Source organism: Chaetodon trifascialis, chromosome 16 (genome assembly GCF_039877785.1).
Source record: "Chaetodon trifascialis isolate fChaTrf1 chromosome 16, fChaTrf1.hap1, whole genome shotgun sequence".
In the NCBI taxonomy this organism is placed as follows: Eukaryota; Metazoa; Chordata; class Actinopteri; order Chaetodontiformes; family Chaetodontidae; genus Chaetodon; species Chaetodon trifascialis.
The window spans coordinates 2,336,676-2,364,080 of NC_092071.1; the positions used below are offsets into that span (position 1 = coordinate 2,336,676).

The 27,405-nt window shown below is 46.2% G+C and overlaps 1 protein-coding gene across 1 annotated transcript; it reads right to left on the reverse strand.

Annotated features, from left to right (window-relative positions):
* vps37d (VPS37D subunit of ESCRT-I) lies at window positions 1-27,049 on the reverse strand. The gene is made up of 4 exons (XM_070983069.1): window positions 26,810-27,049; window positions 21,725-21,896; window positions 9,529-9,611; window positions 1-2,995 (listed from the first exon to the last, which is right to left on the reverse strand). The coding sequence occupies exons 1-4, from the start codon at window positions 26,930-26,932 to the stop codon at window positions 2,456-2,458; spliced, it is 918 nt and encodes a 305-aa protein (XP_070839170.1). The 5' UTR covers window positions 26,933-27,049; the 3' UTR covers window positions 1-2,455.
* Between the last annotated feature and the right edge of the window lie 356 nt (window positions 27,050-27,405).

Genomic DNA, 27,405 nt, shown 5'->3' on the forward strand with positions numbered 1-27,405 from the left:
CTAAGCTAAACTAAGCTAACCACCTCGTGGTTCTGGCTTCATTTTTACATGAGGTAAAATAATGAGTGATTCTTAAATCTCTTTCTGTGGTTGTGTTACAGGTTTGCATATTAAAAAAGGTGAGATGTCCTTCCTTTATTTAGCAAAACGCTGCAGGCAAAGGCATTAAATTAAATAAAAATAATGACCAAAACAACAAAATGAAAGAATGAAAGGTCAAAAAATAAACTGGACTGAAGAGGAAAAGGAGAAATACTGCAAAACAACAAAAGTCCTTTCAGTTTCATTTACTAATTAAAACAAGTTTCCTTGTTCAGGATTTAACAGACTTAAAGAAATCCACTGTGTCTTTGAGCCATAATTAATTTAAGGATCATAATAACACTTTTAATCACAGTAAGATCTGTGAACGTGGCCGCGTCGGTCAGGTGATCAGAAACCAGCCAATAGTCAAAGCTCATAATTCCACCTTCATGTTCTCTGATCTGGAGGTTTGTTTACAACCTGTGGGATCTTTCTTTTTATTATTCGACATTTTATTCTTTTGATTTTTTCCACAATAAATAAAAACACAAGGAGCAAAACAAAACAGACACACACATACAAAAACCAGCCAAACAAACCAGAAAAAGAACAAATGAAGGGAAGGAACTGAAAATGTGTGTTTGTATATCGCTCATTAATTCACTTCGCTGACACAAAAAGCTGCATTTCTGCGTCAGAGAGTTTAGGATTTGTTGGGTAATGTAGTTTCCAGGTAATGTGTGAAGCAGCTTCACCGAGTTTCAGCTCGTCAGAGGAGAAACCGGAGCTGCAGAGACGTGGGCAGAGAGCTGAAGGCTGGAGATCAGATGACACAGACGAAGCATCTTTTGGCACTTCCACTTCCTGTTGGCGACGCAGCTGCATTCACAGATCTCAGCAGTTTGTTTGCAGACAGAAACGATGGCCAAAACTCCAGAAAAACTACCCAAAAAAAACATCCCACAACTATCCTCTAATGAAGCCATCAGAGCCCTGAAATGCATTCTTCTTATTTCAGAAGGTTTCCAGGCAACAACGTGGGTGAAATCAGAACGACTCAACGCAAATCTTCAAAGACCTCTGAGTGTTTTCTGTGGATGCTTTATGCAACTGGGCACCGGCCTGCAAAAGGCATCTTCATGTACTTTGTCAAGCTGTGGTAAGCATGCACTTATGAGTTATGGATGAGCGTTCACCGTCGAAAACTACATTCCAGAGCTTTTCCCTTTTCGATTGTGGAGGATGGATAATGAGGAAACGGCAGAGTGAAGCGAGGGAAACCTCCTAAACCTCCTCCTGTTCCACTGTGGGCTGGCAGAGCGCTGGCGTCCTCACAGAGATTAAATTCCCTTCACTGTGCGTCTCCGTTCGGGGGGAGACAGAGAAACACTGGCCCCCTTGAAAGGAGATGCAGCTCTTCATTTAGCACGGTAAACAAGAAGCTTTGAAGTCAGCCATTTAAAATAGGATTTACATGAATAAATAAATCTTGCCAGCTCCGACGCTGATCGTGAAATCGCACAAGAAGGCAGGCGGCTTCGGGTGATCGTCTGTGATGCTCGCACACGAGACGCTGCAGAGGAACGCCGACGGGTTTTAGTCCAGGTATCGATCAGAAACGCCAGCCGCTGCTTCAACTCCTCATGATGAACGTCACAGTCTGACGACACGAGGAGGGACGATGAGAGTTCATATCAAACACCATATTATTGGCGCCACGCTCGTTTCAGCGACTCGGCGTCTCAAAGCGTCTCCGTGCTAACCGTACGAATGAGCGATGGGATCCTCCTTTCGTTCCGCCGTTGTGCTTCACAACCCTGTGCTTCACCTTCCTCCATGAAAAGCATAATAAAAAAAAAATTTAAAGTCACGATAAGCCCTTCCTCCTCAGGGATGGACTCCGATAGCATTTTATTCAACTCAAACGCAGCGTCGAAGCCGATTGTTGAACGAGGACACGTCTGTTTTTGTTCCATCGTCCACGCCGCTGCAAACCCCTCTGGGAGCGTTTGCTAACTCGCTCAGATTTGACTGATTTGGTCATTTTTCTTGATATTTGTGCTTCTAGTTCACCTCATCATTAAACAGTTTCTTCTTTTGTCCTATTTGTGTTCTTTGTTGATGTGCGAGTGCCGATTGATCGAACATGTTTTGGGAAAGAATGAGGAGAGGTTAAAGGTCGGATAAGGGGTTCGTTGGAGCTTAAATGCGGCTATCGGAGCCCGTCCCTGGTCCTTGGTCCCTGCCTCCGCCGCCTCACCATCTCTGCTCTGGTTACATTTGTGTGTCATGGATGGAGAACAGAAACGGACGCCTGCGGTGCTGCCTGTCTCTGGATCAGTCTTTGCTTACATGATTGTTTGGTTCCACGTCTTGGAAGACCTCTCGAAGCAGCTTTTCATCCTCCTCCTCCTCCTCCTCCTCCTCCTGCTTATCGGTACGGTGGTTCGGGCTGTTGAGAGCTCGGCCTGTAAAGCTGCTGCACCCTGACCGGCCGCCCGTTGGCCGGCCAGCCGCCCGGTAACTGTCCGATGACCCTGAGGCCGACCGGCTGGCCGTGTCCTGGGAGCGGGGTGCTGGGGCTGAGGATGTGGGTCTGTCCCGGTTGGGGTTCTGGCGGGGGGGTGCTGCTTTGATAGCCTGGAGCCGAGGCGGGGGGAGAAACGGGGTAATGGGGGAGGAGGATGGCCGGCGTGAGGCCATAGCGCACCTGGAACACTCTCAGAGGTCCCTGCGCTACGAAGCCGTTGGGCCGCTGAGGCTCCTGAGGCTGCTCCGAGTCCTTCTTCACCTCCGGGACTTTGCTCTCCTCCGCCCTCTTGGTTTTGCTCGGCTGCTGCCTGGCCCGAGCGACCTCCTGCATCTTCTCCGCTTGAGCCCGGCGGACGTGATACGTCTTCCTGGAGCTCTGGAAGGAGTCCAAGAACTCATCCAGGCTTAGGTTTCCCTCCATGAACTTCTCCAGCAGCTCCTGTGAAGAAGGGCAGACAAATAAACCAACATCAGCAGACGGGACAACACACAAAGGGAGGTCCGCCGCGGGGAACCCTTCAAACAAACTCCTCCGAGTAGAAAGAGGATTTAATCAGCTCGGGATGTTTACCCATGAACTCTGGCACAGTTCGTCAGCCACAGAACATCACTGCGAGGACATTTTACACGGCTAACGCTGCAACTGTTACATTTGGCAGAGCTTGAAAGCCGCGTGATCCGTCTCTGAACGAGTTCCCAGGACGCGAGAAGCCGAGTGCGAGCCTCGTCTGGTCGAGGACAGAAGTTATATTTGTGAAGTAATCGCTGCATAAACCACCGTGATTGTTTCAAAGCCAGCTCTGATTTAGTTTTGTTTTACAAGCCTGGGATTAAAAAGCAGAGGCTTATTCACATTTTGGTCAGTTCATTACATTCTGCGTGTTCACGCTGGGAGACAGTGGGAGGTTTGTTTCCAAAATATAGAGCTTCATGTGTATTTCCATCCACTTAAGCACTCGGCTGGCGTTCTGCAATAACCCGATTTCTTTCTGACACATCATGTAAATGAGGTTTCTGTCATCGGGGTAAAGGATTAGAGAAACCACATTTCAGCTGGCGGAACCTGATTTTTTGGTCATGTAGTCACATCAACAGGTTTGTGACGAGGCTGTGAGATCAGCCGGTGGGATGAAAGGAACGATGGTGTTGCTCTGCTGTGTTTCTGACATCACGCGACGGCTGAAAGTGAAACTAACACAAAGTCTAAATTAGAAATATTGACAGGGTGAGGAAACACTGCGCTGCCACTTCAAATGCTTTGAAATACGAGACTATTTATCACCTAATGATCAGGTTTCTGCAACAGGAATCAAACTGCATCAGACGGATTTCTTTTATTTCCTTAATCTGACAGAGGAAACCAGGTTCTTTTTAATGTTTCTGATGATAACGATCAAGTGACTGAGTGACAAAGAAGAAGCTAATGATTATTTTCATTAGAAGCATTTTGTCATTAAATGTCAGAGGGTGAAACATTGAAATATTCAGTTTTGTCTGACCAGCAGAACAAACCCCAAAACATTCAGTTTAGTATGACAGACCATAAAAATGAGCAGCAGAAACCAGCAGTTATTGAGCATTTTAGCTCAAAATGTGGCTCAAATTAATGGTTGAGTTGACTTTCAGCTGCTTTCTGACCGATCGATCGCTCCTTCTCCTCCACAGAAACAGTAAGAATTAGCAGAAATGTGAAATCCTCCCAATGAGCTCCTCCACGAATCTGCTCTATTTCATCTGCAGGCTGACAGGAAGGAGATTCCTCACGACTGGTTTCGTCTCATGTGCTGAATGCAGATCACTGTTTGCACGCTCCAGATGAAATGAAACGAGCTCTGTAGGTAACAGCTGGCAGCAGGTCCAACACACTGGCGGCGATCGGAGGTTATTAAACAACGTCTTTGCCAGAAGGAGACAGCGGGGGACGACGCGGTGGAGGACGAGTAACAAAACACCACTACCATCATCACAACATTTTCTCACAGTCAACAAATTTCATGCAAATCAGCGATGAAATGATCCAAATAACGATCAACATCTGTGCGTCCAAACCCCGACAGACGTCCTTCCTCTGAGCCTCACAGCTCCATCCTGTTAAAAACATGAGTGACCTGCAGTTATTCTGAGTCGATGCCACGTTCACCACCCAGCTGCTGTGAAACCAGAGCCACATGTGGATGAAGCAGCAGCTAAAAACAGCCTCATCACATGCACTTTACAACCGCTTCGTTAGCCTTTGCTAACGACTGCAGTGACCGAGTGTTTCCCAACATGAGTTGTTTCCTTCAGCTCTCAGCGCTTCACTTGTGTGGAGAAAACGAGATTTTAGAGCTCCTGAATGGATGCTGCTGGACAGCCGGCCGGCCTGCGAATCACTCATGCGTCAACACGAATGGGTGAAACCGGGTCAGTGGGACACGCCATTTAGATCTGAAACAATCAATCAGTCAGCCGACAGAACGATCAGAGGCAACGATTTTAATAATCAGTGAATCATTAGAGACATTTATGCAAGCGGAAATACCAAAAGCTTGATGCTTCCAGCTTCTCAGAACACTAAATATGTCACCTTTTACAGACAAAACGACCGAGAAAATAATCTGCAGAGTAATTAATCGTGGAAAAAACACAACCCTGGACACAATTATATCTAACTAATCCCACATAAATCATCGTCTTATTCGTTACCTTCTGATATTGTGTTTTCTTTAGATTTAATAAATGGTTTCGATCAAAACTAGCATTTCACTTAGTTATGATGGAGAGTTTTCATCAGTGCAAACACGATATTTCCTCATTAACAGCTAATTATCACTTGTTTTTAACCCTTTTCCTCACTGTTTACCTGGAATGTTTTATTTACAGTCACTTTTGACATAAAAAACCTGCTTTCTTTATCAGCTTCAGGAAACAAGAGACGCAAACATCTCTGCTGGTGAATCCTTCATTATGAAGCCTTGTATTCAGGGTTTTTGTCCATGTGAAAACGTCACTTTGGCAGCAGAGCAGACCCTGAAAGCATCGATCCCCTCTCATCTTAAACTCATAATGAGCAGGAAACTGAGACTCTGAACTCGAGTCAAAACCCAGACCGGCCTGCGTGCCCTCCGTTCAGCAGATATCTGAACCAGAGACACGTCGATCCACCTTTTTTCACCTGGAAACTGGTTTTACACACATTACAAGAGGAAGAGGCAGCCGGCCGGAGCCTTCAAAGGCAGGAAAAACAGCTTTTCATGGCCGCGGTGCCACGACTTTGAGTTATGAGAGAAGATGTTTTGGAAACTGTCTGATTCGTTCTAGAACTATCACGGAAATCAAAACACACTTTCACTGAAGCGACGACTCTCTGAGGGCTTAATGTGAAGCGACTGAGATCAGAGGAGACGACCACAGAAGGAGAGACGCTGCAGAGGTCTCTTTGTTCCGCTTCAGGTCTGCTGGAGCTGCATCCACCTGCAGACGGATGAGCGTCACTTCAAGGATCCTTTCATCGTAACGTTAAAGAATCAGTGTCCATCATTAACGTTGAAAACTAATGTGTGCTTTTATTTGTATAAAGATAACAGACGTGAAGAAAACACATCGTGATTCGTCTCCTGCACAAACATTATGAGGCTTTTCTCAGCGAGGCTGTTCGTGCTGGCCGTTAATCAATCAGCGGACCGCCGCTCTAATGACAGAGTCGTGGAGGTATTGATCGGTGCCACGTCAGGTGGGGGAGGTGGATCAATCCCAGCCTGGAGCGGCGGGGTGGGTTTCATGTGTGAATAAGACTCCCTCGCTGTCCTGATTAAGCCCAAAAGAAGACGCTGAATGTATCGTGTTCACAGAGGTGACTGTTATTAACCACCAGTCTGAGGCTGAAGCGATGTTCACCACGGAGAAGAAGACAAACGATGCAGCCTTTCCAAAGATAACAGTTTCATTCAGACAAGGACGTCCTTCAAGCCTCCCGTTATGCTTTATGTGTCCGCAGCGGGAATAAAACACCAATGGGATATAAGCTGCATAAGCTAACACATGATTTGATCTTTAAAGTCTCACTGGAAGCACACAAATCATCTATTCTGTAGCCAAAATTCAACGCAGGCCATTTAAAATAAACTGCACGAGTGACGGAAGAAGATCCCAAAGTGAAGGACAGACGGACATTTAGCACCAAAACTGACCAACGCTGACACGTTTCCAAGCTGTTTAAAGACTTAATCCTGAAGACTTTGATCATATCTAACCCAGTTTTGATGTTATTTAAGGCTGGCGTTTTCATCCTCTCTCCCAGTACAATGACAGACAAACTACTTGTACATAACTTCAACATAAACAGCATTGAAATGTTCGCTCGCTCGCTTCCAGTTGGTGCTGTTGTTTCGGTCACTTATTATCTGATTACGCACCTATTTTCTCGTGTTTTTGAGTGCGAGCGACATATTTTTTGAAGTTTCGTCTGTACTGAACGAGCGCGCTGAAGCTGGCAGCGTATTCCCTGCGGTCGTTTGCTCACCGTCAACATTCGTCCACCAGAAGTTGTTTGTTTTTCCCGCTGACAGCTCAGATTGTTCTTCTACATGTCTGACAACATTATGAAAAGCATCCCTACAGAGACAGACTGCTGCTTTTTTCCCACAACTGGATCTTAATCTCCACCACTGAAATGTTTTACAACAGCCTTATAACTTACATGTGTGCTAGCTGGTTCATAAACCCTCACAGTGACGGCAGCAGTGCCGTTTTCAGCCGTGGATGTTTAAAACACCAAACCTGTGGCCATGATCACAGATGAGGGTATGAAGCTCGGTTCAGAGTCTGCAGCTCTTTCTGTGTCTGGCTGTTATCCTGCTTTATGCAAATTAATTTGTGTCTACAGACAGAACAACAGCGTTCAGGCTGGTTAATGAACTGACAGGGGAGACCTGAAAATATAACAGGTTAATTAATCCGCTCTGGGTGCTGATCTTTTTAATCTGCAGAGCACATCTGTGTGGTTTTTAGCACAAAAAATAGACTAAAATATGCAGTTTCATGTCAGTGGAACAATATTCTGTTAACAGCCTGTGAAAAACCCACAAAGAGCCGACTGGGCAGGTGAGATAAAGTCAAAAATACATTATCTATGAAGATATTTGAGGAAGATCTTGGTCCAAATATTTCTACGGCACACATACAATAAAACCCACCAACTGTCATTTTAATTTAGACAGAATCATGAAAAACGGCTTCTACCAACAGCTGTGTGTGTTTCCTGTGTGCTCATGTCAGCACATGCACGTGGAAGAAACTGCGTTTTATGACAGCAGTTACACAATAAAGCCTACAGGCGAGAGGCAGCGAGCGCATGGAGGTAAACATGAGAACATGAACATACCGAGCCGTGAGTCTGCGATGAAGCCGCGCTGCCATAATGAGCTCGTCATCCTTTCACAGCTTATTTATTAGACAGCTACGAAGGCATCAAGGTCAGCGGATAATTCAGTTTGTGTTGGATTTTTTCAGCTCTGTCGACACTGATTTCATGAGTCAGTTAATCTACAAAATTAAACATAAAAACTGGTGTCTGTACGCTTTGTTTGTTCTGTTTGATGAGTGATGAGGCTGTTAGGAAGAAATATCCAGCGTTAGCTGAGCGTACGCTGTTTCCCAGGCCCGTACGCAGTCCCTGAAAATGTAACTTTAGCTAACGTGACTTCAGCTAATGCAATTTCAGCTAATGTGACTTTAACTCATGTAACTTTAGCTAACATGACTGTAGCTAATGTGACTTTGACTAGCATAACTTTAGCTTACGTGGTTTAGCTAATTTAAGTTTGGCTAACATGACTTCAGCTAATGCAACTTCAGCTAATGTGACTTTAACTCATGTAACTTTAGCTAACATGACTGTAGCTAATGTGACTTTAATTCATGTAACTTTGGCTAACATAACTGTAGCTAATGTGACTTTAGCTAATTTAAGTATAGCTAATGTAATTTCAGCTAATGTGACTTTAACTCACGTAACTTTAGCTAACACGACTTTAGCTAATGTGACTAGGTAATTTAAGTTCAGCTAACATGACTTCGACTAATGTGACTTAGCTAACATAACTTTAGCTAACGTAACTTCAGCTAATGTAATTTTAGCTAATGTAACTTTAGCAAACGTGGCTTCATCTAATATAACTTTAGCTAACATAACTTAAGCTCAGGTAACTGCAGCTAATGTCACTTTAGCTAATGCGAATGTACCTCATGTAATTTAGCAAACATAACTTGAGCTAATGTAACTTTAGCTGACATGACTTTAACTTACGTAACTTAAGCTAATGTAACTTTCGCTCTGCATCATGGCAACATGTAGAACTGTCAGCAGCCATTACATCGTATCTGATTTCTTCTATCAGCTTTAAGTGTCGGACGTGACTTGCTAGCAGTTGCTAGCAAAACAGAACTGTAATAATGAAAGAGTTAAGTGTTACAGTCATGTAGCTGGTTATTATTATTCTACAATATCATTCTGTAGCGCTCACTGGGGTGCACAGTTTTCAGTTTATCGCCTCCTTGGTTGGAGCATTGACCCGGTGGGATGGAATATGGTCTGTTGATCTGAGCTGCCACAGTAAGTAAATCTCCAGAAACTAACCAATGCTCCATCGCCACAATAAATGACCCGGACAAATAACATTTAATAGCAAGATGCAGACGTTTGTTCCAAAATCCTTGAGTGTGAATGCAGGACTGAGCACATGTGCAGTATGTGGAGGCTGTGGAGGCTTAGTTGCTGTCAGATGTTGGTGGATTGCTCACTGTATGTACACGCCTCATGTCTTCAGAGATCAGATTGCACAGAAGTGGGTGGGATGTCAGCTAGACTGCAGACTCGCTTTTCAAGAACCATCTACAACTGTGCTGCCAAACTGATGAAAGCCTGCACTCAGATTCTCAGCAAGAACAAGAGGAACGAACTCCATTTTAGGAGGTTTCTGTTGGTTTCTTTACCTCTGAATGCTCCTCAGCATGTGCCACCTCCTCCTGCAGGAGGTTCTGTGCCGTCTGCAGGCTGTGCTTCTGGACATGAGCCTCTGCAATGACAAAGAAACATCAGTGATGCATGCGGAGAAAGGAAGATGAGGTATGACTTCACTGAAGCTGGAAGAAAAAACCAGTAACCAAGAAACCGCGGCAGAGAAAATTATTTTCCAAATCACAAAGAGCCTTCAGGGTATGTGCTGACGAGGAGATGGTGGTGATGGGGTGGACAGTTGTTGGCTAGAAAAAAGGGAAAACAGGGGCTGTAAATATTCAACTTTAAGCTATTTTGGGAAGCTGGTCTTAGTTTGGTTTGGCCACAGACTGAAACCCATTTCGGAGTCTTATTTATGCCATCCACTCATATTACTTTCTCATATACAGCATTTAGATTTTATCAGCTCTCCTCTGTGCAGCCAGAAAATCTATACAACTTCAACAAACAAATAACTACGGACTAAATGTTTTATTAATTTTTTCAATGCTTTCTTTGGCATCGTACCTCAGTGTAATGTTCATATGCATTCACACACACACACGCACGCACGCACGCACGCACGCACACACACACACACACACACACACACACACACACACACACACACACCACATGTTTGAATTATTTACGTCCATGTCAATACAATAAAAAATGCAAGCAGCCTTGAGAAAAAGATGGAGGCAGCAGCTCACAGAACCACATCAAATGAAATCTGCCTGAGAGCATCAAAACCTGCTCAAATCAACTTTATATCAGGACAGAGCGGGAAGCGACTCGATGACGAGACCAGATACTGTCCTTCATCGTGACGCATCAGGTCAGCAAACTGTCCGGAGACGCTGAGGAGCTCTGGGTCATTTCTCTTAATTATAACTTGGGTCTTATCAGGTTAGGTTAGTTTCTAACAATAACACAGAGGTTATTTCTGAGATCTGGGAGCATCACTTCATCTAAATCAACAGGACAGGAGGCACATTCAGGTCAGGTGATCCGACAGGCCGTAAACAGGACAACAAACCGCATCATTACAAGATGAAACCTCTGCAGTAACCTTTAATACAAGTTTCCATCTTTGCACAGTGTGTAAAATGCATCAGAATAATCAGGTTTTGGTCTTGTGATATCTATCTTCAGGGCTTTTTTACAACCTGACGGCTCCTGTTTTTTGCCCTTTTATACTTTTTAAATTTACAATGATGACTTTTGAGCAGCATCACCATATTCTGATCCCAGTAGCTCCACTGGGCAGAATAATGTTGTTACTAAGCCAAATCTACTAAAACGTGACCTCAGGTATCAACAATTTCTCAAGGAAATCCTCAAGGCCTTGAAACATATTAGCAGATATTACTTATTTAATGATATTTCCAAAGGCTGTGACTTCAGTTAAACAGCCTTTTGTTGATAATAAAGGGTCTATAAACAGGGGGGGCTGTGGTGGCCCAGGGGTTAGAAAGTTGACCTTGAACCACAACATTTGTTCATGTTGTTTTCTATCTCTCTCTCCCCTCATTTCCTGTCATCTACTGCTAATGAAGCAGAGGTTTTCGAATAGTGGGGGAGACCCGAGGCGCAGATGATGCGTGAGGTCAAAGATGTCGGTGCTGTAAAAACAACAGGAAGTCAGTTATTGTACTTTTGCCCACCGATCCGACTGCTTACTAACATGGTGGAGCTGCATTATCGCAAACTGCATCAAAAAATCACACCTTTTGTTAGTCATAACTCAGTAATCCAGAGGATATCAGTCTCTCTGACGTCAATCACACTTAAACATCTATAAATCATAACTGCAGAACTTGCCTGTGAATCATCACGTTTTTTATTTTCTTTGACATCCAAATGATCCGCTGATAGCTGCGTGTTTATCCATCAGCGCTTTGCAGACAGGAACTGCTAAAAGCTCATTCGGCTTCCTCTAAATGCCGTTACTTTGTCCAAATGTGAACAAATGTACTACAAACAGCCTGAGATTGTCTAAGTGACGTCCAGCAGGAACAGACAGCAGAGCCTGGACGATAAATATGCATGAGTGCAGCGCTCTCACACTGTACACACAGCATGTGTTCACCTCCCGGGGATCGTGGTCAGCCATCATTATGAGCGGGTTTGACGCAGCTGACTGCAAAGTGCGTCTTGTCCCTCCAAGAGATGCTGTGGCAGCCACATTAACCCCCACAGGTCAGGCTGGGTTCAGCGGAGACTGAGGGGCAAAGAAAGGTCACAGTAATGACTCTAATAACTCTGAGCCCCCCGAGGGAAATCTCTGCTCCCCATCTCGACAGACAGAGAGGGAAGAGACAATGTGTGCAGGCAGTTTCATTTCCACTCGGGATGTTCTCTTTAAATGTTCCCTGCTCGCCGCTGAGTCGAAGCCATCGCAAAGATCTTTACAGGTGATAAATTTCCTTTAAAGAGAGGAGGATTTCTGAGCTTATTCTGCCTCCACAGCACATCCCGCTTTCTACACCGCAGTCACCTCGGCATTAATAATCTATCACCGGTTGCATTTTGCCGGCCGTCACGTGTGAACATCGACTCATAGTAAAAAGCAAGCGCGCATTACGGACTGGCCTTGTTCGTGACCCCGCACTGTAGATGTTGGGTGATGGGGGTGTAATGAGAGGTGACAACCAGACAAACAAAACACTCCTGCAGCAGCTGTATGTGACCTACATTTGAGGAGGTGGAGGGCGGCGGGGGGAGCGGACCTGGAGGCCAGCGCGGCGTAGAGAACAGTGATGGAGTAACGCAGTTTGTCTGGGAGCAGATATGAGATGATGAGGAGTCGAGGTCGTCGCGCTGCTGCCGCCACAGAGAGGAAACGCCCCTTCAGATAATCAACGTGTTTCCATGTTTACGGTCTGCAGACGTTCATGTCGTTTCACGAAACTCGATTTGACGATCCAGCGCGACGGCCATTAAAAGCAGCGTTTGCTTGCTTTTTAGCACTTCCAGCTGAACATTTCAGAGCTTTCACTCGTAATTGGACTTGGATGTTGACGTGAGTCCGTCTGTAAACTGTGATGGACGCTTTCAACAGACAGCTCGGGCCGTGATTTCACCGTTTGTCTTTGTTTTCGCTTCTAAATAAGTTTCTCTAACCTGCCGGTTTCTTTACAAACTGATTGTCTGACTGCTCATGTTTCCCCATTGAACTTATTTTTGGTGATTAGCAGGTACAATGTTGCTATCACAGATGATTATTTAGTATTTTGATTATCAATTTTTAGAGAAAAATGTCACATATTCCAGAGCGTTCGCCTCCATAATGTGATTATTTGCTGCTTTTCTGTTTTGCGTCGTTGTAAGTTGAACACCTTTGCTGCATTCAAAAAACCCAATTTACTGACGTCTCCTCAGGCTCTGTGATACTGTTCTGCCATTTTTCACTTGTTATTAACGTCTTAATACAAACAAAGCCTTTTTAAACCTTCTGGATGAATCAAACAAACAAACTGACAGACTTTTCTGCTGTGGATGATGAAATCTGCAGCATATTTCATTCACAAACAGAGGCGCTGTCACGGATCCGAGTGCTCGTCAGGGGAAATTCTGACACCTCCCTTTGGTCGTGCCGTTGAAGGGTCAGTTCACAAAGTTCAAGCTATAGAAAAACATCCTGACGCAGTTACCCCACGTGGCGTCTCTGCAGGCAGCTTCTTTTGGGTTTATGTGCAGGTTTTGAGAAATTTGCCTGAGTTTTCTGTTTGCGTTGGACGTCCTTTCTACTGAGGAAACAGTCCCCGTGAAACCTGCTGACTGCGCGTTCTGAGGATTACTGCCGATTATAACGGCGACACTGTTTCTGAACAGAGATGCTGCTGCTGAATTTTTAAATTGACGCTTTAAGCGCTGCGAGCGCCAAATGAAACTCCATCCACCCAACCGTACTGAGGCTGAAGCCGTAAGCCTCACAGCCGAACACGTCCTGGACAAGTCACATCAGGAGTGAAATCACAGGAGAGTGATGCCTCACACTGTCGCTGCAAAAACGTATTGATCAAAAAATCAATTAGAAACTATTCTGAAATTTAATTTGAAGTCATTTATTCAAGCAAAAAGGGAAAATACTGACTGGTCTGAGCTTCTCAGGCGGGAATATTGTCTGTATATTACATACATATACTCTACTATATTTTCTGTCTAAAGGATTTAAAAATGAATCTAGAAAACCATGATGAGGTTAATCATTGATGACAATAAGCACTGGCTGCAGCCTTGGGTTAATAATTGAGGTCATTTATCGAGTAAAAACGCCAACCATTGTCTGATTATATCTGTTTTATATCACTGCACGTTACATTTATTTCGATTTTGGTCCAATAAAACATGTTATTTATGGATATCATCTTTGAGCATTTGGGCATTTTCAAGCATTTTTACTGATTAATGGAGAGTGAAAAGAAGGATTAATTGCAGGCTGAAATTGATCCAGTGATGCTGGCATTTAAATTTTCCTTTGAGGAAATTATTTATGTGTGTATATGGTCTGTTGTAATGTATAATGTAATATAATGTAATAACAAGACGGGTTAGATATTTCCTCTCATGTAAAATATTTGACTTTAACTGGAGATAAACTGAATTTCTGGTTCGTTTTCACTCTTTGACTCGTATTTCTGTCTTATTCAAACCTGTTTCAGACATGACTTTGTCGGGCTGCGGCAGCTCTGGAGTCATTTAGAGGTGAAGAGCCTGTTCCCACGACAAAATAATGGTTTGGGCCGTCAGGCAGCGATGCCCCTGAAGCTCTGACTGTCAGGATGTCCAGTCGGCTCAGGCTGAGACTCAGCAGTAAAACCCTGTGCAGCGCGCTGAGACGGAGCGCAGTTCAAACCTGCTTTGTGTTGTTTGAGGGAAACACTGATCAGTGTGACAGCTGCTGTCGGCGTGTGGGCCGAGCAGCAAACAGCTGATGTCAGCATGTTAATGGTCCGAGCTGAGGCGACCGGAGACTCTGGAACAGGAGTGCTTCACCTGCCTCAGACGCTTCTTTTAACGCCTCATGGTCAGATGCTGAGGCCGCCGTACAGCCTCAGTGAACCTGCTGGAAATATTCTTAACCTTCTGTACACACGAACAGGTGTGGCGGGTGTGAAAGGAGGTACAGTTTGTGTCCTTCACACAACTTCCTCTGTGTTTACAACAGAGCGGCACTCAGAATGCCTTTGAGGGGAGGCTGTGAAAGTGTGAGCCGCCGTCCACGTTCGTACGACTCGCTGCATCGCGACAACGAAGGCGCAGGGCTCCATTTCAACCGCACGACGTCAAGCGTGCCGCGGCAGCTTTCGGGAGCACGGGCGGCGAGGGCATCTATTTTGGTTCGTGTAGTGCAAAAGGGCTTCGTCAAGGTTAACAAACAGACTTTCAGCCAGTCAACAACAGCTCGATTTACGAGGAATCGGCAGTGCAGAAATGCAAGAAATGCATTTCGAATCAAAATATAAGACGACATTTCACTTGCAGTGACGCACAGGATTCATGAGTTCACAGTAAGCTGGTGTCTCTTGTGTAAACAGGCAGAATACAGAGCTTTAATAGAGCAGGTTGATGTCTGCAGAGGTGTGTGTGCTTAGCCTGCTGTCCTGTGCATGAGATTTAATGAAGATAAACACGCTCGTGCATAATGTCACTGCAAATCAGAGGCGGCGGATTTATCAACATGTCTGAGCAGCGGCAGGATTTCACCCAGCTGCGGACAAAAGACTCGATCCATCACACGAATCTGAAGTTCTGTTTTGATGTAGAATTAAACGCCTTTAGTCCGCTGACTTTTTTCTTAGAGCGTGCAAATCGATCAGGAGAGCGTGAAGCTTTATCAGGGGGATCATTCTGACATGAGAGGCTCTGAAAGCTTGTATGAAAACACATGAAAGTCTGGTAAAACGCACATCAGGAGGTGGATTCATTTCTGTGTTTGAACGGAAATGTCAGTGAAATATCAGCTCTTCTTCGCGGCCTCCGTCGTTGCCTTGAAGCGCAGCAGATTTGTGCGTTTCATGCCTGACCTGCCCAAACGTCGTCTCCGGTCAAAGGCTGCTGGATATCAGCGCGACCGACTGATGGAGCGCCAGCTGGAAGCGAGACAAACACGGAGACGCCATCGGTTGATCAGAATGAATGCAATTCTTTCCCCTCCAAAGGCTGCTAACACTACTGTACAGAACGGTTTTGAGAAATCAAGTGAAGAAATGCAGTTTAACATGCCGGGCAAGCGATCTGCTGCTGATTACACACAAATAGGTCATGGCATTACAGATGGGGCCTTGCAGGGCACGGACGCATCCCAGGCTTGAAAATTAGCCAGCGAGTCAGCAGTGAATTTCACCCCTGCAGCACTCCAGCCTCATGTTTGTCCTCTTCAGCACCACGTCGGAGCAACCTGAGAGGCGTCCAGTCGCGTCCAGCACGGGTGTGATAACAGCCTCGCAGCTTCTCGAGCGGCGCCACAAACAGAGTAACACTTTTTAAGTTCGTTCAGGATTCCCGGACGAATGCCGCCACGCTCTGCTGATGGGAAACAGCAAATGATGCACAAAATGCTTTTATTTCCACCATCTGTTCCCTTTACGCGCTCGCCGCCGTGGCGTTTCCTGTCGATCACACGGCGAGATCTGCGCCGTGACATCTTTTTTCCTTCTGCTGTTGGAGTTTCTCTGGGTCGATGATCTTTCCTCAGTCTGTTCAGTCACGGTCAACGCAGCCGTCGAACGCCAGAACCCGTGTTTCTACGAGTGGACGAGCTCCTCTGACAGCTTCATATTAAATCTATTTCAAGGCTTTTAGCCGGTTTTGTTCCCATTTGGAACACCCAAATCCCGGAGAGTTCATAGACATAGACAGTCACATGTGTGCTTTACAAGAGTGCAATGTTTGAATTGCAAGAGCCAGGATTTTAATTACGACTTAATGTGATTAATAGAGTCTTAACAGGCTGTAACACGCCACAGTTTAAGGCGGCACAGTCACTTTCTGTGAACCTGCAGACAGTGAACACAACCTGCCTTCATTCTGTCCAGCTGCACATCGCAGCACGGCGTGTTTATCAAAGAGCACACAAGCCTTATTCTTCATCAACAATGTGGGTGATCGCCTTGAGGCCATGTCAGACAGGTTAGCTAGCAGGTAGCTAGTCGGCCTTTGAAGCTAACTTAGCTTATGGAGCTACAGTCCAGAGCTGTCAGCAGCATCGCTCGATAGTCAGATATTAAAATATTAACAGATGTGACGTGCTGTGTTCACTGACAATAGTTTTCTGAAGTGTCTCTGAGCTCATGCAGCAACATCCTTCATCCAGTCATGTGTTCACAAAGTGGTGAAGCTCGCTCCATCCTCACTCGTGAATGACTGAGCCTTTCCAGGACGCCCCTTTTATACCCAGTCATCATCCTCTCACCTGTTACTAATGAGCCTGTTTACCTGTGGAATGATCCAAACAGATGTTTCTGGAGCGTTCCACATCTTTCCCAGTCTGTGAAACGTGTTGCTGCATCAGATTGACAATAAGCAGATGTTTACAAAAATCAACTTTTTTGAAGGTTACACCAGCAGATGATCATTCGATATAAATCTGTTGTGACTGATTAATAGATATAATCCCACTTTTGAATGGGCAGCATATAAAAAAGGACATAATACTTAAAATCTGAGCTAAACTTCCCAGTTTTCCGACTTAAAGGGTTAACTCTGCTCTGAAAAACCCACGGAGGACCACACACCTCACATCATTGGTCAGAAAAATCACAATTATCACAATTTTCCTCAGATCCTTCAGCCACAGCAGCAACAACACCAGAGGAGCTTCGCCGGCTTCCCACCGGCAAACAGGGCCAATTATGCAGGAATGCACAAACCTCCACCAGGACTCCAACCGCTGGGTTCGGTCGGCAGGAACTTTACCCCCGGGCTTTGTCACCTGTGGGGAGCACCCTCAGCACCTCTTCTCAAAAAGCAGCAGCAGAACACCTCACAAACGTCCAAACCTCCAACACAAAGCCGGGATCACACACTCTCTGACGTCCTCAAAGCCTTCAAATGACTTGTTGACTTTCAGCAAAGCCCTTTTATTCACATCTGAATTTGGAAAGTCCCAAACAGAAACACCATGTGCACTTTGTTCTCCACCTACAAACAGTCAGCTGGCTTCCCAGAGGAAGTGAGCATAAAGGCGTCTTCTCACAGTTCACGCTGTCTCAGATCCGACATGGTGGCAACAAACAAGCCCATGATCCCATTTTGATGACCACACCCAACATCACAGATACAAAAAAAAGACAGAGCACGCTGCGTTCAGAGGCTGACCTCCGCTTGTCCTCGACCAGTGGGTGTTTGGAGAATTTACTGTGGTCAGTGGCTAAAAGTTCGATTTCATATTATATTTCATATTTCTTCTCTGCCACTTCTTCATCTTCATGCTCTCTGAGTGTAAAACGCTGATGACACAGGGATTACAGGGGATCATTAAGGAACTGTTACAGACAAAAGGTGCAGTCGAGCCGTTGACTGCAGCAGTCAAACAGCTGAAAGCATTCAATGCATCAAATGAGCCGCCACAGTCGACCTGCACCGGCCTGACTAAACAGATGCCAGGAGCCAAACGTGAGGCTCTCCAGCCGTGTGTTAGCATGCCGACCCGCAGCAGACACTGATAACAGACTCACAATCGAAGCTCTGAGTATTTTTAGACTATGGCTCCTTGATTTCAGGCAGGCCACAGTCTGAAATGACGAGTCTTGCTCGCAGCTGTAGCTAACGGGCCGATGAAGGCAACTTAATGATGCACCTAGTGGCTACATACATGCTATTATGCTAAAGGACTGAGGCTAAAGCTAACAAAAAATGTAGAGCAAACAGTCAAAACAGTCCTAGAATATGTACAATTAGGAGTTCTGACTGTTGTTTCATTCACTGTTACGATGTTAGCGTACATACTTGGACAAGCAGAACAGAGGTTAGCTTAGCTTTTGGGATGGCGATAAGCCAATGTGTTTGGCTAAAGTAAAACCATCCTGGATAACGAGTTCGGCTGGAGTTGCTGTTTAACCTTCTCTAAATCCAACAGAGCAAGCTGCTACCGTTAGCCTACATGCTAATATAGTAGCATCTAGAACTGTGGCTCTCACCAGGTGTGGAAATGCTTCACAGTGGCGCTTAGTGGCTAGTTAGCCAGGCATGCTAATGTTAGCAGCTCTTCATATACAGAACATGCAGGAAATCCATAGATCGACGAGCCTGCTGGGCCTCGTTACGGTTGCTGAGCTAGGATTGGACAACTGCTGTGCGGGGGCGGGGTTTAGCAGACTGTCCGTTTACCTCGGCCCTCAGCTCGCCTACCTCAGTACCTACCTTCAGTAATGACTTCACTAATGTGTCCCAGGATGCCTTTCAACACCCACTGAGGACTCAGAAGTGGCCACGGGAGCGTAAACAGAGCAAACGCTGACATGTGACAGTTCCTGAGTGTCGCGGCGCCTCTGCTCGACTTGAAATGCTGCTTTCTGCCTGTTTGATGGATTTCTAATTGTATAATAACATAAAATCTACAGCGAAGCTCTTTGATTCACAGCTGCTGACACTTAATCCAACAGTGTGCTGATGTTTTAAATAGCGCCGTAGCTGAGCCAAAAATATCTCACAGCGATCTGATGCTGTCAACATTTGACCCGTTATCCATGTAAATAAAGAAACAGGCCTCAAGACTGAATAAATACATATTTCCTGTTATCAGTGAGCGTCTCAGAGTGAATTTTCCTCTAAACAACCCTGTTTATCTGCTCTATATACTACTAATTTGCAATTTGCAAACCTGAATTGTGCTTTTCTATCAACATGAGGACAAGTTTAAACTGACAGCAGGCTGGAAAGCACAGGGATTTAAATTTCATACCGAGACGGAAGAAAAAGACGCAGAACACAGATTAGCGTAAACGATGGTGTTCATTTCAGCAAAGGAATCAACAACATTTTGTGCAAATTGTTCAACCTGTCTGTGCAGCTTTGACTCTCCTGGCTCATATTATGAGCCTGATGGAGAGAGTGAAGATGAGAATGATGAAGGAAAAATGGGTTTCCAGTGTGACCAGTGGATGTGGAGTCACTGGGTCACATGACGTGGAAGCTATTGAAAATGTGTCTGTAAAATAAAGCGGTTACACATCACAGGAGGCCAATTTAGTATATTTCTGTCATAATTTTCTCTAATGCAGGCAAGTCTGCACAAAGGCTCTGAAAATAACTGGTTTAGGATCATTCACAGAGTAATTTATTGACGGTCCCTTAAGTGTCCCCCTGTGGTTAAGAGGTGAGCTAACCGAGTAAGACGATGCTGCTGGACCAGGACTGAACGTCTGTCAAATGTCCAACTCAAAACTAACTTCACCGCAGTGAATTTCTGCTCTCTAAAATCAACCGAGCACCAAAAAAAACAGGCTGCTGACTGAGGTTCAACATCCCTCCTTCAGTCCTTTAACACAGAAATGAACAAGTGAACATCAAACTAAAACCGTGTCCGCAGCCTCCATCTGAAACGAGCCATCGGCCAAATCAGACAGTGTATAAAACGTCCTGTTGACACTGATTAAACTGCCAAAATCACTGGACATTCAACTTTATTAACATTAATAAAAGTGCTTTGCTGCCTAAACTAAAGTCAGATTACACATATTTGGCCAGAAAAGCTGATTCTGATTCTAAACCAAAGCTCGCCGACTCAACTCTGAACATGTTTTCGACAAAACAAATGAGCGGTTTCCTAAAAAGCGAGGCTGCTGTAACAGACCAGGGTCACATCTGTGCGGCGGCGAGGGGATTATCTTCCATCTTAAAAGTGTGAAAGTCAGCGCCGACGTTCAGCAGCAGAAGGGAAACAATGCCAATAATAGTTGTGAGAAACTTTCCAGAGTGGATGTGAAGAAACACTCAAGGTTTCAGCTCCACCTGGGGACCCCCGCCGCCGCTCGCAGACCCCCGTCCACCCGCGGCAGGATGTACAAACAATGCAGCCGTCTGCCCGGTTTGTCTCTGCTGCCATTACCTGCCTCAAGAACACCCTTCATTCATCCTTTCTTCCTCTCCCTTGCTGCAGCTAATGAGAATCAGATGTTTTGCAGAGGAAGGACGGGCCCCCGCCCATCCTGCTCTGCTGGGGAGGTGGGACAGCATCTGTGTAATGTGCACACATTGACAGGAAGTTTAACATTCCACCCAACTTCCATCACCGGCCGGCAGCTGAGGCCGCGGTACAAATCTGCCTGATCGTTTTGTGGAGGGTGAAGGCGGCCCGCTCCATAAAAGCTCCCGCTCAGAGTCAGAAATACGCAGCGGCAGAATTTACCTCTGGAAATTAATGCAACAGGATTTATTTTATCACCTGCTCTCAGCTCGTACGCGGCGAGGAATTTCTAAAGCTTGCCCACAAGGCTTAAAATTTAGGGCCGAGGCTTAAAGAGACATCCTCCGGCGCTGCCCCGTCAAAAGCATGACTCGCCTAAACAAAGACAAGGCCCCTTTCACCCCGCAAATTCCTTGACAACTGCTGCAAGCTTCCTGCTGGCATTTGATATGCTCCGCTCGGTTCCCATGACCAAACTCCAGTCATGCTGAGGCTTTTCGCCGGGCGGCTGAAGGCTCGTCTCTCTGAAGCTTCGCTGCACTCTGATGTGAAGCTTCCCTCGCAGCGAGTCAGAAGCGATCTTGCGTTTTGCTTTCTATGTCTCAAAGCGTGCGGCGAAGGCCGAGCGTCTCGCTGCAATCACAAGGTGAGACAATGAGGAGCCGCTGTGGGACATCACGTGTAATTAGCTTTAACCTTAAGCGGTCAGGACGCAACCTTTTCTTCTCTGGTTTCTTCTTTTTGGTTTGTTTTCACTCGAGTCCACATGAAACCTTGCGCAAGCTCTGAGGCCGTTTCAGTGAGTAAGGACGACAGCAACAGCGGGCGGTTTAAGGTCAGATAGAAAGCTGTCCTATCATTAGGAAAAGGGCTCGACTTTCACTCAGCGAGGCCGGATTTACCCGTCCAGTCCTGGAATCTCAACCTCGTCATCACTGCTCCTCCTGACTGATGGCTCGACGGCGATCATCCACTGGCAACCTTAATGAAACCAGACACAGCCCCCCCACCCCCACCCCCACCTCTTTGTCTCTTCAATGACGGGGTAAACTCACCAAGCTGACTCTGTTTTTCCCAGCATGTGGTTGCCAGGTTGGACAGTTCCCGGTATTTCTCCGCCAGTTGGAGTTTGCCGTTACACAGGCGGGGTCGTCGGGCGAGGCTCTCCTCCGCCAAACTCCGGTTGGAGGTCAGCAGCGTCTCTCGGTCCACTTGAAGCTCCTGAAACTGAACAAAAGGTGGAAAGTCAACAAATGCGTGCATGATGCTGCCTTAAAATACGCACAGGACGTAATAAAAGCTAACTTTTATTTTGAGGGGCGCACATTTGACTCTTTCTGAGGTGCTGTTGATGCATCCTGCGTGCTATAGTCAGGGTCTCTGCGGGTTATTAATGTCGACTTCATGCACTTTCCTACAAAAGGTAACGTTCTGTGTTTAAACAGGAAATTAAAAACTCTGTGAACTGCGTTGCGTGCTTATATTAGCTTTACTTCCTCTTCTCAGCCTGGTGCGCATTTTCTTCGCTTTGTTTACCTTCAGTATGTTTTTAATCGATCAGAGCTGCAATGATCAGTCAACTAATCTATGAGTCAATCAACACAAAGTTCATCTGCTCTGCAGGTCGCTGCTGAGGCCACGTTGGCGAGCTCGAAGCGCACAGAGACTCGGTTATGGAAGCGCAGACAGTTTATACAGCACAGACTCTGGGTGCTTTGTTTCTCTAGAACTGAAGGAAATTTATGTTGGTGCCTCCCAATAAATCGCTGAGAGAAAGTCCCAGCGGTTCGTCTGCAAGGCGAGGCCGACTCAGACCCGCCGCAGCTGCATCGTTCGTGCACCCCGAATGACCCCGGCGCTGGGAGGGAGCCGCGGCTGGACGGACGCTCCTCTGCGGGAGCTGCCTGATGCAATCAGCGCTGCAAATGGAAGCCGCACAGGACGCCGTGAAGCGCGCCGCTCAGGTAAACTCAACAACACCTGCTGACGGAGGGAGGAGGGTCGATCAGTCGCCATCTCCGCCTGCGTCCCAGCTGGAATACTGATGTCCACAGGCCTGCTTGTCAAACCAGCGTCCATGCTTCAATGCAGACAACAGGCAGAAACAGAGACTGACACGTCTGGCACAATGTCCCCAACCTCAGAGGACCAAATCAAACCTAGAACACATACATACTACTACTACTACTACACCACACAGAGAAACGCGGACAGGCTGGTGGAATTTGCTTTTCACGGTGAACAGGAAGTGAATCTTTTAACGACCTTTACTGTGAAACATCAGCGTGCAGACGTGCAGACGGCTAACTTCAGCCTGCTGTGCAGTCGGAGTATTTCCTCACACATCAGCTCCTGATTGTGATTGATGGAGTTACTTTGTTTCTTGATTAGCGTGTGTGAACGTAGCGTGTGATCGCTCAGCCAATCGCCTGCTCGGCTGCTTTGATCGATCTCACTCGCCGAATGCTGCAGCGGTGGGATGAAGTGCATTTACTCACGTACTGTACAAAACTGTGATGTTCTTGTACTTCGCTTGCGTATTTCCATTTTGTGCTACTTTTACAAATACACTTTTGCACCTACAGGTCAGATTAATCAAAAACAATGCATTGCTGAAGATTAAATCTGGGGTTTCCAGCCCTTTTGGCTTGTCGCCCCTTAAAAACAGGGTCCTCTAGGGCCCCCGTCACGTTTAAGATGTCAACGAGTTGTTAGCAGCTCCACCGAAGACAAATTCTCCCTCCTCACGTCTTTCTTTACGTCCTGTTTGAGGCCCAAAGAGGTCAGATTTATGGGAAAAGGTCTTCGACGTGCTGTTGAATGTCGTGCTGCTGGGAGAGAAGGCGGTGGGGGTGTGTGGATGTGGGGGAAGGGGTGAGTAATCACTGTCACCGGGCCATACGAGCCAAAACTATGAATTATTCAGCTGAATGCCACTCCCTTTGAGCGCAGCCAAACAATGCTGTGACGGTATAGCTGTGAAGGAACGGACTCGACGCTGCAGAAAACCCCGATCCCGGCCGAGCGCTCCGTCACTGAGCATTCCTGCGACTCGGCCCGGCCGGAAACTCTTCTTGCTCAATTGCTTTCTTTCAACAGTGAGTCGCTGAAGGCCACATCATTGAGTCCAGCGCTGTACGGTGCATCTGTCTCGCATTTTACGGGTCATCAAAAGGATGTGCCAGTCCCAAGTTTGGAGGAATTTGCAGAATGTGCCTCGTAGTCAAAAGAAGGCTTGTCTGCGAGCAGGAGATGCTGCAGATGTGCTGCTCAGTCTGAAAACGTGTCCTCTGAGGATAAAGATAAGTTTCAGCCCAATCGCGCGTCCCCTTTTCCTTAAACAGGAATCAATACAGACACTCCATTTCCTGCTTCGTCTGTCAAACAACTGCCGCCGTCTTCGGGGAGGGAGTGTTTTTGTGTTTGATGCACAGGCTGTAAAGCAGAGCTGACAGTGTTTACCGTCCCTGACAAATGACACTCGGGGAGCACTTAAGCGCCGGGAGTTGAGCGCCGGAGGAGGCGAGGAGCGGTGGCGCTGTTGTTTTCTGCGGTTCAACATGTCTGACCGCGGGAAAAGCAGTAAATAGGTGTTTCTCTTTTATCTTAAATGAGGCTGAAGCTTGATTAGGCGTCTGCAGGCCAAAGTCTAACATTCAGACTGCGATGAAACGGGCGGGTGAAGACGTCTTTTCCATGAAAGAGGATTCCTCAGTGAAGGGCGGGAGCCTCCGCGGGACGCCGGCGTGATCACTCGCTCTTTGCACCCTTTGGGATGAGTTTAACGCAGCTGGGATCAAATGTGGAGGGTGTCGCTGTTCGCCGAGTTTCAGCCACAGTAATCAATAAATCATCCCCCATAAAGCTCCGATAGACCACCTGCTCGGCATCAAACAGGCGACACGCAACGTTAGCGACTAGCGGCTGAGCACAGCGCAGCAGTTAGCAGCTACAGAGCCGGTGGAGGCCAAAGCCGAGCTGAAAGGAGACTAACGTTGCTCTGTGAGGAAAATATCTATTTACACTGCTATTATTTTCTCCAGGTTTGTATTTGTGGTTTACAGATTTTTAGAAAGTTTGCATCATGTGCTGGTACTTCTCGCCGCTCAGCGCTGCAGACAGGTTTCTTTACTTCTGTTTCGTCGTTGACCTCCTGAGCCTGAACGAGGTTCTACTTCCTCTCTCGGGATTAATAAAGACTTTCATCAGCCGACCTGCACCGTCATTAACAGCCACTACTAAACGTGTCCAGGAAGACGACTGAACCTGATGTGACCTGATGTTTCTGCCGCTGCAGCCGCTCGTGCGGTCTCTTCTTCTTCATGAGGACATGAAGGACGCTCCGCCGTTCAGGCTCAAGCGTTCACGCTTATAAATGATTTAACTGCAGTTTACATAACGCTCATCATTAACATGAGATTAATGAAGCGTTCTGCTCCCAGAGCTCATGTGCAGATGAGAGGCGCGTTGTGGAACCAGCCAGGCGTTTAATATGTACGAGGACATGTTTTGATATATTCTGTGTACAGTAGAGTAGATGACATCTCTTACTGAAAAAACGTCCTCTGCAAACACACTATTATTTGTTAATGACAGACAAATGGGAGCCGGGGTGGATCGCTCCTGAAACACCTCCAAGCGCTCTGGATTGTGGATCTGAGTCTCTCGCTTTGGTCTCGGGGGAGAATTGTATGACCTCTTCAACCTCTTTGGCTCCATCATCCCGATTCATTCACAGAGGCAGGTTTCAAATGTCGCGTCCTTCGCCAAGGAAAAAAAAACGTCTGCCTCTGTTTCTGAGCAAAATCACATGACAGTCAGCTCTCAGCGCCTTAATTAGTCAAAGAGGAAGAGTTTAGTAGAAGACAGCAATGCAAACGTCCGGTCCAGGACCCCCAACCCAATCGAAGCGGATGAATTTCTCCATTAATTAACTCCCTGGATGTTCGCACAGTCACAATGAGCACAGGCATGAGGATGACTGTCCCGCCCTGGTTATGTTTCACTGCACACACTGTTGTTATCACTCCACCCATGGCTGTGAAAGCACTGATATTCTATAGCTCACTGGATCCTGGCTGGGAGAGTCTTTTCTGTCCGCGGACCCCCAAGGCAAACCTAATCAAAATGGGGCCCATGAAAATGTCTGGGAGCCACTGGTGCACCTTCTCTGTGTGTGTGTGTGTGTGTGTGTGTGTGTGTGTGTGTGTGTGTGTGTGTGTGTGTGTGTGTGTGTGTGTGACAAGGAGAGTGATGTAGTACGCCAAGAAGGTCATGTAGCCCCGAAACGTGCCTCTCTGACGTGCAGAGGAGGGCACGTGGAATTCGCTCAAAAATTCTTCCAATTTTAATTTGCCATGTTCATGCACAAAAACACGCGCATGAAAGACTGCGACCGAAGGTGTTTCCTGACTGCAAGAGACCGCTGCTCAATTCGGCATAAATCCAATACGTCAAGACGAAACTCACTGCAGCAAAAGTGCACTTTTATTCAAAATGAACTCCGCTCGCCGACGCATCTTTCGGGGGACGACGAGTGAGAACGAGCAGTTGTAAAAGTTGAAATTTGATTCAAAGAAGTCCTCCTATGTGTACTCAAATGATGCCGAATTGAATAGTTTGCCTTAAAAACGCTAATGCGTCCTCAGGGCATCTTCTAGTTCGTGTCCAGGTCTCTGTCAGATGAAGAAACGCTATATTGCGAGATTTTCAAAGGGAGTTCGGCGCAGAGACATAACGGCGCGTATGGGGTCTTCAACACCTCGATGTGATGCTTCCAGCACATTAAGAACGCTAGAAGCATAAACAATCACTTGTACACACCACATAAATAAATATCTTTGTATTTCATCTTGGCTTCAGTGACTAATAATTAACCGCAAATATTAGGAGACCGAGGTTTGTGGAGACGCATTGGGAATCAGACCACTCGCCACGCAGACAATCGATGAGCCATGTAAAGCGGATTTACGGTACACACTGAACATCAAACGTGATGAACAAAAACCCCGAAATGCTCGTTGGCGGCGACGGACAAATGTGCTGCCGGGAAACAACAGAAGCGCATCGTTAGTGAGAGAAGAGCAGCTTTAAAAAGCGTTAATAAGGCGCAAATTCCTGCTGGCACTTTGGATACCTACCTTCTCATTGAGCCGAATGATTTGGTCCATTTTGTCGTCGTTTTGTAAAAGCTCGCTCAGCTCGCCTGTGCTTAAAGCCCTGTAGCCGTCAGGACAAGTGTTGGACTCCTTCAAGTTGGACATTTTATCCCTTCAAATTGCGGCTGAAGACGGTTTGGAAGCATAGAGTCCACGCAGCGGTTACATCTCGCTCACATCGGAATGCGATGCGATCAGCCCGCATGCAGCGTCAAAGCAGACGACAACCGTCGACCCCTACACTTCCTGTCAGCGCCTTCAAAATAAAACACATTTCCCTCAGCGCTTTGAAGAGTGAGGCAGGCGTCGAAAGTAACTAAGTACATTGTTAAAGTACTGTACTTAAGTTCTTTGTCTGGGGGTACTTTTATTTGTATCTCTTTACTGATCTACCGTACTATAATTCAGAGGAAAATACTGTACTTTTGACTCCACTGCATTCATTTGATACCTTTAGTTAGGCTACTAGTTACTTTGCAGATTCCGATTTTTTAAAACACAATCAACAACATAAAATATCACGTATATTCCAGGTTAAGTACTTTGACTATATTTTGATGCTAATACTTTTGTATTTT

What these genes read in the sequence shown, in the direction of transcription:
- vps37d (XM_070983069.1), bottom strand. Translation starts at nt 26,932, where the DNA reads ATGTCCAACTTGAAGGAGTCCAACACTTGTCCTGACGGCTACAGGGCT. An exon ending in TCATTCGGCTCAATGAGAAG is followed by an intron (nt 21,897 to 26,809) that starts GTAGGTATCCAA and finishes CCTTTTGTTCAG; the next exon opens with TTTCAGGAGCTTCAAGTGGA. An exon ending in GGAAAAACAGAGTCAGCTTG is followed by an intron (nt 9,612 to 21,724) that starts GTGAGTTTACCC and finishes TTGTCATTGCAG; the next exon opens with AGGCTCATGTCCAGAAGCAC.